The following is a 12,337-nucleotide window of genomic DNA, read 5'->3' as shown; positions in this document are numbered from 1 at the left end:
TTTACCTAACATTGCTCAGCTGCCCAAGGAGCCCAGTATGGACAAAGTTCCAGTTATGGATCATCATTGTTGAAGGAGAGAAAACACAAGGCATGAAGAGTCCAAGATTCTTCAGGTTCCTGCAAAATCAACACTAGTGATTCTCAAAGTTGATCCTTTGAGATTTCCTCTTGTTCCAGGAGCCTTGGCTACTGGAAGATAATGAGCTCACCCTCCTCTGCAAGGTGACTGTGGTCCAAGATGCCTTCTAAAGTCAGACAGAAACGAAGCCAGGGATTCAGGATCCAACAAACTCAATATCAGATGAGCTCTTCTCAAAATGCTGCCTATGAAGTTAGATGACCAGGAATATCCAGGCTCACAAGGCCATCTTAGCAGCTTGCTCTCCAGTTGACAGAGCCACATTTGAACATGATATGTAGGAGAGCAGAAAAAACCGAGTTGAGTTCCTTGTTCTGTAGTCACAAGTCTTAAAGGCAATGGTGGACTTCATTTACACCTGGAGGACACCAGACCTCCACAGCATGGCAGACGCTGTGCTGGAAGCTGCTGAGAAGTATGGCATGGAGCATTTGAAGGTCACATTTGAGGATTTCCTCTGCAAATACCTCTCAGCGAATAAGGCTGCCCAAACTCTCCTCCTGGCTGACCTCCACAGTGCAGGGCAGCTGAAAACCCAGGCACTGGATTTCATTACAGCTCATGTTTCTGAGGTCTCTGAGACCTCAAGCTGGAAGACAATGGTAGCCTCATATCCCCAGTTGGTTGCTGAAGCATTCAGCTCCCCAGCTTCTGCTCACTGCTCTTTACTGCAGCCCCCTAACAAATGCCTGAAGTGATCTTAAGATCCTCTCAGCTTTTTGTCCCACGCTACCGTCTCGCCAGCAAGAACGACGTGGCACACTTAGGATCCTTCTTGAACAAAAGAAAAACAGAAGAAGAGAAGAAAACTGCTGCCCTGCAGAATGAGTTAGAAACTGCTGATAAATTAGTAGGAGACTTAAAACAACAGCTTACAGAAAAGGACCAAGAGACCCAAAACTTAAAACTGGAGTTAGCCAGTTGTAAAGAAAAAGAGAACCAGTATGTTTTAGAAATTAAACAGTTCATGGGGACAGTTGAAGAACTCCAGAAGAGACATTACAGAGATAACCATATAGATACTGACATATTGCAAAGAATGGAGAAAGAAACACAGCGGAAATTAGACCACCTCCAAGCAGAGCTAGATGAGATGTATGGGAGACAGATAGTGCACATGAAGCAAGAATTAATAAAGCACCATCAGTCTCAGATAGAGGATCTTAAATCCCAGCATAAAGGAGAAATGGAGACTACTTTAAAGTCATATGCACACACTACTGTCGGTACATGCAATATGCATAAAGATTATAAAGAACAACTAGAGTTACTGAATGTGTCGATAAATGAACTGAATAAAAAATTGCAAAATACTCTTTCTGAAAAGGAGAACTTTAGTGATGAGCTCTGTGTAGTCAAGAGAGAAAAATGTGTGCTTCAGAGTCAGTTTAATGATCTTTTAGAAGAATTAAACTTTTTAAGAGACCAGATTCATAGAGCAAGGCAGACAGTATCTGAACAAGAATGCAAACTGAATGACGCACGCAGGTCCCTCAGCACAGTGAAAGACTTGATAGCTGAGATCTCAGCAGCATCCGACTTCCGGAAGGAGCTGGAGTTACAACATGAATCAGAAATTACAAATTACAAAATAAAGCTTGAAATGCTAGAAAAAGAAAAGAACGAGGTACTAAGCAGAATGGCTGAGTCCCAAGAGGCGGAGCTGGAGCGATTGAGAACACAGCTCCTCTTCAGTCATGAAGAAGAACTCTCCAAGTTGAAAGAAGATCTGGACGTTGAACATTGAATAAATGTTGAAAAACTTAAAGAGAATTTGGCCCTTCACCACAAGCATCAGATAGAAGAGTTAGAAAATGAAATGAGTAAGAAGACTGAAATTATGCAGTGCGAAAAAGACAACTTGATAAGTAAGCAGAATCAGCTGACTTTAGAAATTTGTGAGCTGAGAGATTTACAGCAGTCCCATATTGATTTGAAATCAGAACAAATGACTCTTCAGATTAATGAGCTTAAAAAAGAAATTGATATCCTCAAACTTGAAGAAAAGGAAAAGCATACACTTGAGCAAGAAATTCAGGAATTACAGCTTAAAACTGACCTTCTAGAAAAACAACTGCAGCAAAAAGGGGAGGACCTTCAAGAAAAATGTACACAACTTGAAGCAGAGAATAGCATTCTTAAAGATGAGAAGAAAGTCCTCGAAAACCAGCTGAAATTTTACACTCCTACTGACCAAGAAGATTAATTGCCTTAGATTCTAGTGCATACTTGTCAAAAGGCTGTAACTGCCAAAAAGAAATTGATGCACTCACTAAGGAAAAGGATGACCTGAAACAGAAATGTATTCACCTCAATAAGGAGATCGAAAAGCAAAGGAATACATTTTCCTTTGCTGAAAAGAACTTTGAAGTTAATTATCAAGAGTTACAGGAGGAGTACGCTTGCCTTCTCAGAGCAAGAGACGATTTAGAAGACATCCAAACTAGGCAGGCTTTGGAGTACAAAAACAAGCTTAAAGCACTGACCGAAGAGCTCCATTTGCAGAGAGGAAGCCCGGTGATGCACACAGAGAAGCCTTCTGAGTTTATCGATGCCAAAGCTTTTATAGTGGAACCGTTGGAAGTCAGGGAGTTAGTTGAAAAAGATATTACAGACGGTAATGAAAATGGGAGAGAAGAGTTGATATTGCCAACAAGAACTATTGAACCGGCTGATGGTATAGTTGAACCATGTGAAAAACTCCAGGAAGAACTTTGCGCCCTCCAGGCCAAGCAGGCTGATTTAAAGCTGCAGATGGAAGCCCAACGGATATGCCTTTCCCTAGTTTATTCAACTCAGGCAGATCAGGTTCATGAATATATGGAAAAGGAAAGAGATGCAGCTCTTTGCAGCCTTAAAGATGAGCTTGTTTCTGTTCAAGAAAGAAAACTGGTTGAGCTTCATAAAATGCACCAGTGCCAGCTTCAGGCTCTTCAGAGACAGAAGACAGGTGAAGACAAAGAACCTTTACAGGTGCTCATTGGACGACTTCAAAAGGCAGTGTCTGAGGAGTACTGCTTTGTTTTAAAGACTCTAAATTCTTTTCTTGATGAACACCGTTGTCCTTTAAAATGTGAAATGAATATAGAAGAGAAAGAGAATTCTGGTGTATACAATGAAATTCCAAGGTTGAAATTACAAGAATACAGATACCAAGTTGAAGATTTTCAACATAATATGGAAAATTTTCTGAGTAAAGTCACAGATGAACACAGCAAGCTTGTGACACTACAGATGCAGTTAAGCAAGATTCACGGACAGCAAACAGATGGTGTGAAACTTGAGTTTGCAGAGGAAAATGTGGCAGGAGAGGAATCAGGGATTTTGTCAGCACACTCTCAGGCTGATTTACAGAACACTGACATCCGTCATGAGAGTGAGCTGTCTTCTCTGCCGGAGAGTGAAGACAGTAAAGAGCATGAAAAGCAGCTTCAGGGGTTAGAGAGCCCTGTGAATACCTTAGAGCAGCAGCTGAAAGCAACTGAAGCTTATTGTGGAGCAGAGATCCCGACGGTTCAGGGAAGCGTTGAGACCATCCATGGACCGTCAGCACAGTTGAGTGTTGATGCAGTGGTATTAAAAGACAGTGATTTACAGAAAACACTCTACTCTGGAATTTGTCTACAGGAGCACACTGTCAGCATCACAGAGTTTCCGGTTGGATTTGAAAGAAGTCAAGAAACAAATATGGTTCAATTAATGGAAAAACAGTATCAAGAACGTTTAGAAGAAGAAGTTGCTAAGGTCATCGTGTCAATGAGTATAGCATAAGCTTACAAAGCGGAGACCTGGGGAGCGAAAAGCCCAACCCTTATATAGCTCAGCAGTCCCCGCCTTGGACGTGTCATCTCCTGACTGGCTCCTGCTCGTCAGCCCATATGACGTCACGGGAGAGGCAGAGAGTAAGGGATAGAAAAGTAGCAGGCACATGCGCACCAAGGTTGTTTACTCCAACCGACAACGGATGTCAGCGCCATCTTGTAACGGAGAATGTGGGGGCGGCTCCCTACATCTCCCCCCTTTTTGTTTTAATAGCAAACAGGCTCTCCCAGGACATTAGAGGGTCGAGACAGTGGTTGAACTTCCCAAAGAACAAAATTAGTGAGACGTGTACGAAACCTATCCCTAGATTCATCAAAGTCCGGGATGCTTCCGACTTGTCCTCTGCCTTTTTTTTGGGGAAAGGGAAAAATACAGCAGGTAACCCTTATGCAGGACAACATGTCTCTCAGAGGAAAATATCTCTCTGTGCGATGCCTTTGCTCAATACCCCTCTTGGGAGGCCAGACTAAACACTCTACCCTGTGCAATGAACCTAAGTTCCGGGTGTGCAGGAGCTGTTCAGTTGGCAGCCTATTGCTTAAGCATAGTCACCCAGATATCGGTTGACACCCCTTGCTCGAGCGCAGCCAGTGCTTGTGCTATGACCACCTTATCTCTTTTGTTTTGGGTTCTGAGCTTGCAGACCAGCCAGAAAATAAACACTATTCCGCAGCATAGGACTGCTCCAAACAATCCCACCCCCACCCATTCTTTGAAATATGAAACAGCTGAAGAAATCCACGAAGACAATCCCTCCATGAAGGACAGGTCAAGGCAGGTAGAATTAATCTGAACAATGGCGACCCTCAATTCGCGAAGCATCTGCTCAAATTCATAGGTCCAATTCATTGCAATTAGTCCCATCAATGTCAAGTTGTTCCTCTTTGTCACGGAAATGTCTCGCCATCCTTTTGCTCCATAACGGTTCTGGTGAGTCGTTCTGGGACCCAAAAGGGATTTTCTTCATTCTGTGGAAAAACACAAACAGCTCCCCTGGATCTTATTAGAATAGGATCCGGGCCTTTCCATTAGCACATCTTTCCATTTTACAAATTCTTTGGGTCTTTGCGGATCCGAGCAATGCCTTGTTGCTGCATTTTGACCCTTATCCAGTTCCTGAAAAGGGTATAAGCCTTCTCCCTTTTTTTGTTTATCTTCTAATGTCCCTCTTGGGGACTGTAAGGGCTCCCCCTTATTCTTAGTTACAACCGGTTTCTTTTTACGTGCACCTAACCTCTCACTACGCTTGGTTTCTGACATGCTATCCTGATTGAGAGGAGCCATGATAAAAATAAACACCTGTGGCTCATCTAGGTCCGACTTAAGGGCGCAAATGAAACAAAAGTAACGACTGCACACAGCTCTTTTACAAGATACTAAAGCACACAGTCAGGCACTGCCGCTTTTTTACGTCGGACTTAAGGCACCTAACAGTTGTAACGATGTAACAATTGTAACAGAGGCTCCAATCCAAAGTCCCAGAATAGCATACCTCTCCGAGCGTAGTTACCTGCAGTTCTGAATCCTCCTTGAGTCCAAGGGGTCTCCGATGGTGCTGACAATGATGATGTCTTGAGTTTCCCGGGTTTCGGCACCAGATGTCCCGCGCTACCGTCTCGCCAGCAAGAACGACGCGGCACACTTAGGATCCTTCTGCAGAACAGCTTTAATGCGTCTTGAGAGGGAGAGCATAAGCTTACAAAGCAGAGACCTGGGGAGCGAAAAGCCCAACCCTTATATAGCTCAGCAGTCCCCGCCTCGGACGTGTCATCTCCTGACTGGCTCCATCAGCCCATATGACGTCACGGGAGAGGCAGAGAGTAAGGGATAGAAAAGTAGCAGGCACATGCGCACCAAGGTTGTTTACTCCAACCGACAACAGATGTCAGCACCATCTTGTAACGGAGAATGTGGGGGCGGCTCCCTACACTTTTCCCTAAGGTGTATTCCAAAAAAACTTCAGCCAGATTTATGCCCAGGACACCTGAGTACACTGGGGGACATTGCAGACTTTTCAGAGAGTCTGTGGAAAGACAGCATGGGGCTTAGGCCTTTAGTGAATGGCAGTTTGGGGTAGGGAGAGCACTGCTTTCTAGGATACTATACCCAGTTGTTGCACTGGTTCATATTCTCCACAGTGAGTCATATACTGGGCATTCAGTTGGGTTGTTGGCCCCAAGACCATCCCAAAAATTTTCCTCAGAGGAACCTGTCTACATTAGACTGAGCAGAGCATATGATCAAGGATTTAGAGGAAAGGAGAAAAAACATGCATATTTGCTTACAAGAGACAAGCAAGAGAAAGAAGACAGTTTTTCTCTGCAGACTCAATGTGTGTGGACTGGAGGGTTCACTCATTTCCATGACTTCAGCTCTCATCATATATGAGTGAATTCTCATCCATCTCTAACTGGAGATTAGAGTATTTAATTTCTGCTCTTGTGTCTGTAAACTACACACACTATAAGGTGATTAAAATTTTGACAATCATTTTGTGGATTCTGTGGTTTTTCTGTTTAAAGAAGCCCAGTTTAGTCCATCCAGCTCTGCTCTGATGTGAAAATTGGCAGAATCCTTAGGGCCACACCTGTCCCACTAGACCTCCCTCCATTTTCTTGGCAATTGCAGTTTGCAGAGCAGATAACATCCCCTCATTCTCTTGTGGAAAATGAGATGTGGATGCCACATGGGAAGGAGACAACTGAATCTGGCTGAGTGTTTTCATAGTCTAGTCTTTGCAAAAAGACTTTATTGGTATTAAAAAGGAGAAGGAAATTGACTTATTGAGAATCCATAGTTTCTCCACCTTAACTGTGGGTCTGTTTTTTGTTGCTTTAGCATTAGTAATGAGACTGGTGGGTGGTATCTAGACAAACCAAAGTAGATGGGTAAATCTTCTGACAGGTTACATGCTTCTATGGATTAATTGGATAATCTGTGGATTATCAGAGGATACCTGCTGAGGATGGGGAGGGAGTTTAAAGGGGGATGCTCTATGGGATCCACAGGGGATTATGGAAGGTTGATTATAAGGACTGCAGCTTATTCTGTATTCCATAGCTGGGCATGCAACTGGAGAAGTGAACCTGTGGTAACATAGGGAGAAGAGATATGCAGACAGCTTAACTGGTTTTCTGGCAGGCATGTCCTAGAGTTATGATTCTTAGCCTGTGGCTTGTGACCCTTTGGGGCAGTTCAAGGATCCTTTCAAGAGGTGGAATATCATAAATACTACATTATTTTCAAACAGCAGAAAACATACAATTCTTTGTAGCAATGAAATGATTTTATGGTAGGGGATCACTACAACATGAGGAAAATAATTAAAGGGCCCCAGGGTTAGGATTGTTGAGAATCATGGGCCTACAGAGTATGGGTTCTTCATGAATGAATTCTATGAAATATTTTCAATACAAATGTGACTTTTGCATGCTTGAATCAAAAACACTTCTCTGTCAGATGGAACATGATGTCTCCACTTGCGCCTATTCTTGTCATTTTTATAAGAGCATGGCTGGGTCATGCTCTGTCAGCAATAAGTCCTAGAAAGGAAAGTGGCCTTCTGATACTTGTGTGGCAGTGAGGATTCTGCATATACATGCAAAGCTTAGCAAAGCTGGCTGGACTAAAATGGGATTTTGTAAAAAGAAACTATACTGGAATCCACAAAGTGATGTAAATATATGTATGTATGCATGTGTATGTATGTGTATATATATGTGTATGTATATATATTTATATGTATATATTAGAGTTATGGGTTAAAAATTAAGTCACAGCTAGCCAATGAGAAACCATAGCAAATTGCCATCAGCTTTATAATTAATATAGCATCCCATGTGTTCATTTGGGAATGATGCAGCTCAGGGAACAGATTGGTGGGAAGAATGCTCTTTACAAATATCGACCCCAAAGGGACAAGTATTTTTATGTCAAACTAGGAAAAGCTTAAAAACGATTTTAGAAACCAAAAAAAGAGAGAGAGAGAAGCAAGCCTTCTTAGTATCAGCATTTTCTCAGGTGGGCTATGTTTAGCTAGAGATAAGCAGAGACTTGCTGGATCAATGGTCACAGTATTCTTATGCCTGCCATGTTGAAAACCCAGCAGCTAAAACAGTACATGCTTTAATTTCAGCAATCTTGTTCACCAGATAATATACATGTGGCCAAGGAAAGAAATAGAAAAAGGATACCAGATTTAAAAAAGGGAAAAAGAGAGTAGTTGGTGTGATGGAACACACCTTTAATCCAAACACTCGAGAGACAGAGACAAACAAATCGCTCTCATTTAAAGGCCAGCCTGGTGTATAGGGGAAGTTCAAGGGCAGCCAAAGTACACAGAGAAATCCTTTCTCAAAAGAACTAAAAGTAAATTTAAAAGATATAGAGCAATAAAAAAGCCATGTAAAGAAGGGAAATACACAGAGCTTCTTTTTTTTTAGTTTTTTGTTTTTAATTTTCCATTTTAAATTTAGATAAGAAACAAGGTTGCTTCACAAGTCAGTTCCAGGTCCCTCTCCCTTTCCCTCCCCTCCTCCCGTGCCCTCCCCCCATCCCCCCCCCCCCCCCCGTTATCCCCTCATTCCCCCAGGGAGGGTGAGGCCCTCCATGGGGTTGTCCATAGTCTGTCATTTCATATAGGGCAGGGCCTAGACCCTTCCCCAAGAGTTCAGGGTGAGAGTGCACCTCACATTGTTCTATGGGAGTCCAAAGTCCGTGTGTATACTTGGGATGGGTACTGATCTGCTGCCCAAGGCTCAATAGATTACCTAGGCCTCCTCACTGACACCCAGATTCAGGGGGTCTTGATCAATCCCATGCTGGATTCCCAGGCTGATGCCTGGGATTCAAGAGTTAACCTTTGTCTGGTCAGCTGTTTCTGGGGGTTAAACCAAATGAGACATTGAAACTTGCCTCTCAGCAATATGAATTGAGAGGTCTTTAGGCTCTTCTCATAGTACACCTGCAGTGTATTAGGAAGAGTGTGCAAGAAGGATTAACTGAGAAGTAGTGGCAAGGCCACCAATGAAATTTTATGGATATGTCCCCAGAACTGTGAGTATGGATGGAATAAAAAGTAAGAAAGAAGATAGCCTTTACAAAGGGTCCTGCCTGTCTCTGCCCAATGCCCTCCTCAAAGAAATTCTTCCACCATTACCTCCATATTGTAAATACTAAGACCCCTGATGGAAGAATGTATCCTGGATGATATTTATGGAAAGAATACTTTTTGTAGAGACAGGTTTTATCTTTGTAACAACTCTGGCTGTCCTGGAACTACTTCTGTATGGCCTTGAAGTCAAAGAGATCTGCCTGCCTCTGACTCCAAAATGCTGGGATTAAAGGCATGAACCACCACAGCGGGTTGGGAGAAGGTCTTCTCACTTGGTGAGAAGAGTAAATTACAGTTGTTTAGGAATTCAGATCATTCCCTTATTTATGGAAAACTTACTCAGATAAGCAATATGCACTTGTGTTGGTTTTACTTGGTTTCCAACTAGGCCACACATGGAATTATCTAAAATCCTAAAATGGAGGGCACAACTGTGCCAAATATTTTGCATAAGCTGGAGTTGTTAGATCAACTTGAAATACTTACACACCTTTAATCCTGATCTGAGGCTAGGAGACACACCCTAAATTGAGACACATCTTCTGCTGGAAGCGTATAAAATGACATGGAAGAAGGAAGCTGCTACACCCTGCCCCCTTGCACAAACTTTGTAGCAAGTGCAACCTTCACTGCCATTTCAGAATACTTGTTTGAATTCCAGCATATTCTGAAGACCAGCTGACATGTCCAACCTCCAGACCTGAGTAAATACTGGATTCTTGGACATTTCCTTCACAACTAGCCACTATGGTATTAGCAGGACTGTAGCCATAATTGATTCTAATGAGTCCCCTTTTTTCATATATGGAGAGATGCATTCTATATGTTCTGTCACTCTAGAGAACCCTAGCAGAATATTTTGTTATGAGTGTACAAAATGTTTCAAACTATTCAAAAGTTGTGTATACTTCTCAAAACTAGTGACCTACTGTCCTAATATTCAGTCTAGAAAATGGAATAATCTACCAGTCCTTAGTAGCATTGACTGTCTTCTATGAAACAAATCTTGAAATCTGCTTTGAAAATTTTAGAGACATCCAAATTGAAGCCTCGTAGAAGTGGTACCACATAAAAAAGATAGATTGAAACTCTAAATCAAGTCTATTTCTGTGTCTCACATGGAGAAGGATAAATAAATCCCAGGTCTTCTGTTTGGATCCAGTTTGAACTGCAAACTATCTCCAGGAGAATTATCAGAGAATGGTAAGAGGCACAGTGGCATGTAATGAGCAGCAGCAGTAGGTCTGCATTTCAATGAGAGCAGCATGATTTTGTATTTTGTACATACATTATTTTATATATTCTGTGTATGATGACTTCTGTGAGCAATGATCGTTGCTGAGGTGCTCTGGAAAAACCAAAGATGACAACAACACATACAGCACAGCGGCAGAAACAAGTGGTAAAGGTAACAGCTGAAGACATGCAGCTTGCTCAATTAATCTTTGATAAGAAATATTCAGATTTTGAAGGTAAAATTAAACAGTTTGTGGAAGTGACAGGAATAAGTCAGAATGAAAGCATTGTGGCTCCACATGACTGAGATGGAGATGTGAACAAAGCTGTCAATATGGTGCTGGAAGGAGATTTACACAATGCCATGGGAGACTGTAGGGGGGAAGAAGAAGAATTTTGGAAAAGAAAGCAAAGGAATCAAAGAAAACAGAGAGAAGAGAACTCAGAGAGAAACAAATCATGGACGGGGAAGCAACAACTTAAAAGGAAGAGGTGGCAACAGAGGCAGAGAGTTCAAAGGTGAGGAGAATAGAATTGATAGCAACAACGTATTCAAGACTACAGCATGAGGCAAGCTGGGCCGACGCAGAGGATTTGGATGTTGCAGAGGCAGAGGGGCATGAAAGTTCTCTGCTCAAATCATGGGCACTTTCAACTCTGCATCTACAGCTAGCAATGGGACAAAGTTGGAAGTTTGGGAAGCTGCTCTGAATTGTATAGATGAGGGCACTGTCTTCACACCAACCCTGTGGTTTCAGGCTTTAAAAACTCGCTGTGATTTTTGCTCGGGTTTCACTCCTTCCAGAAGGCTGCTGAACCCCGTTGTGCTGGTAAAATAAAAATCCTCTTGAATTTTGCAATGTACTTCGGCTCCTTCATGGTCCAGAGAGGAAGACTGAAGGGTCTTTCAATATATGCATAGTGTTAGAGAGAGACACACACAAACACACGAGAGTGAGATCAAGAGACAGAGAAAGAATGAATAAGGCAGAAAGAGAAGGAAAGAGAGAAAGAGACATACAGTGACACAGATAATGAGACAGACATAGACAGAACAAGAGAGAGACATATATAGAGATAAAAAAGAGAGATGAGAGTGTGACAAGGTAACAGACATGCAGACAGTTATCTTCATTGTAAACAGACAAGCACACAGATAAGGGGAGGCAAATACATACATTGCCAGAAAGATGCTTAGTGACAGAGATAGACAGAAAGACATACAGACAGATAGAAAGAAAGACATTAACTCAGTGTGTCACTGAGAAAGATACATAGAAGAAAGAATCACAGTGACACACAGAAAGATGCAGAGACACAGAATGAGAGACAGAGTCAGATTTACAAGTTGAGGGACACAGAGAGATGGAGAGGAGAGAGATCAATTCTAAGCTACTAAATGAATGCCAGGAAGTTCTTTCCTCTTGGAAGATGGGTTCATGTCCTGTATGTGGGCAGTCTTCCACTCAAGATCACTCATGTGGAGAGTCGGTCAATCTGACCTGGGAATTTTCTATCACAGAGCAATAGTGATATATTTTCCTTTTCCACTTATTAAAAAAACTCTCTGATTTCCACATTTTGGTTTATGTAGAAATGCTGGGAACAAATAATCTCAGCCTAAGCAACTTATAAACATAGTAAAAAAAAACAAGGAAAGCAAATTCTTTCTGCAGAGTGGGTAAGATTTGAGCATAACCTGGCTTCAACACACGCATGGACATGCTGTCTTCAATCTTTGGTGCCTAAATCAACAGGGAGTTTGGTTGGGATTAACCTCTCAATCTATGACTCCAGAGTTATTTGGAAAGAGCTGTCAACGGAGAACTGAAAGAGTCAGGCAGAGGAGGAAGAGAGAGGGGGAGGCAAAGGCACTGTCTTTGAACCTGTTTCCAAGAGAGAATATGTTTTAATCAATGGTGAGGAGCAAAGAATTATTTTCCAAAAATCTAAAAATGGACCCACAGTTCAGGGGAAGAAAATATGGATTCTCAGTAAATCAATGCCCTCCTTTTTGAAAACCTA

General features: G+C 42.2%; 1 protein-coding gene across 1 annotated transcript; it reads left to right on the top strand.

Annotated features, from left to right (window-relative positions):
• The first annotated feature begins 479 nt into the window (after positions 1 to 479).
• LOC121138000 (A-kinase anchor protein 9-like) lies at positions 480 to 4,056 on the top strand. The gene is given in 3 exon segments (XM_040740847.1): positions 480 to 729; positions 936 to 2,336; positions 2,339 to 4,056. Coding segments are annotated over 3 exon segments (3,225 nt in total). The 3' UTR covers positions 3,913 to 4,056.
• The last annotated feature ends 8,281 nt before the right edge of the window (positions 4,057 to 12,337 follow it).

The sequence above is a fragment of the Mesocricetus auratus genome, unplaced genomic scaffold (genome assembly GCF_017639785.1).
Source record: "Mesocricetus auratus isolate SY011 unplaced genomic scaffold, BCM_Maur_2.0 contig_4730_pilon_obj, whole genome shotgun sequence".
Classification (NCBI taxonomy): domain Eukaryota; kingdom Metazoa; phylum Chordata; class Mammalia; order Rodentia; family Cricetidae; genus Mesocricetus; species Mesocricetus auratus.
The sequence above is the reverse complement of the archived record's forward strand: the minus strand, read 5'-3'. Positions and strand labels throughout refer to the sequence as shown.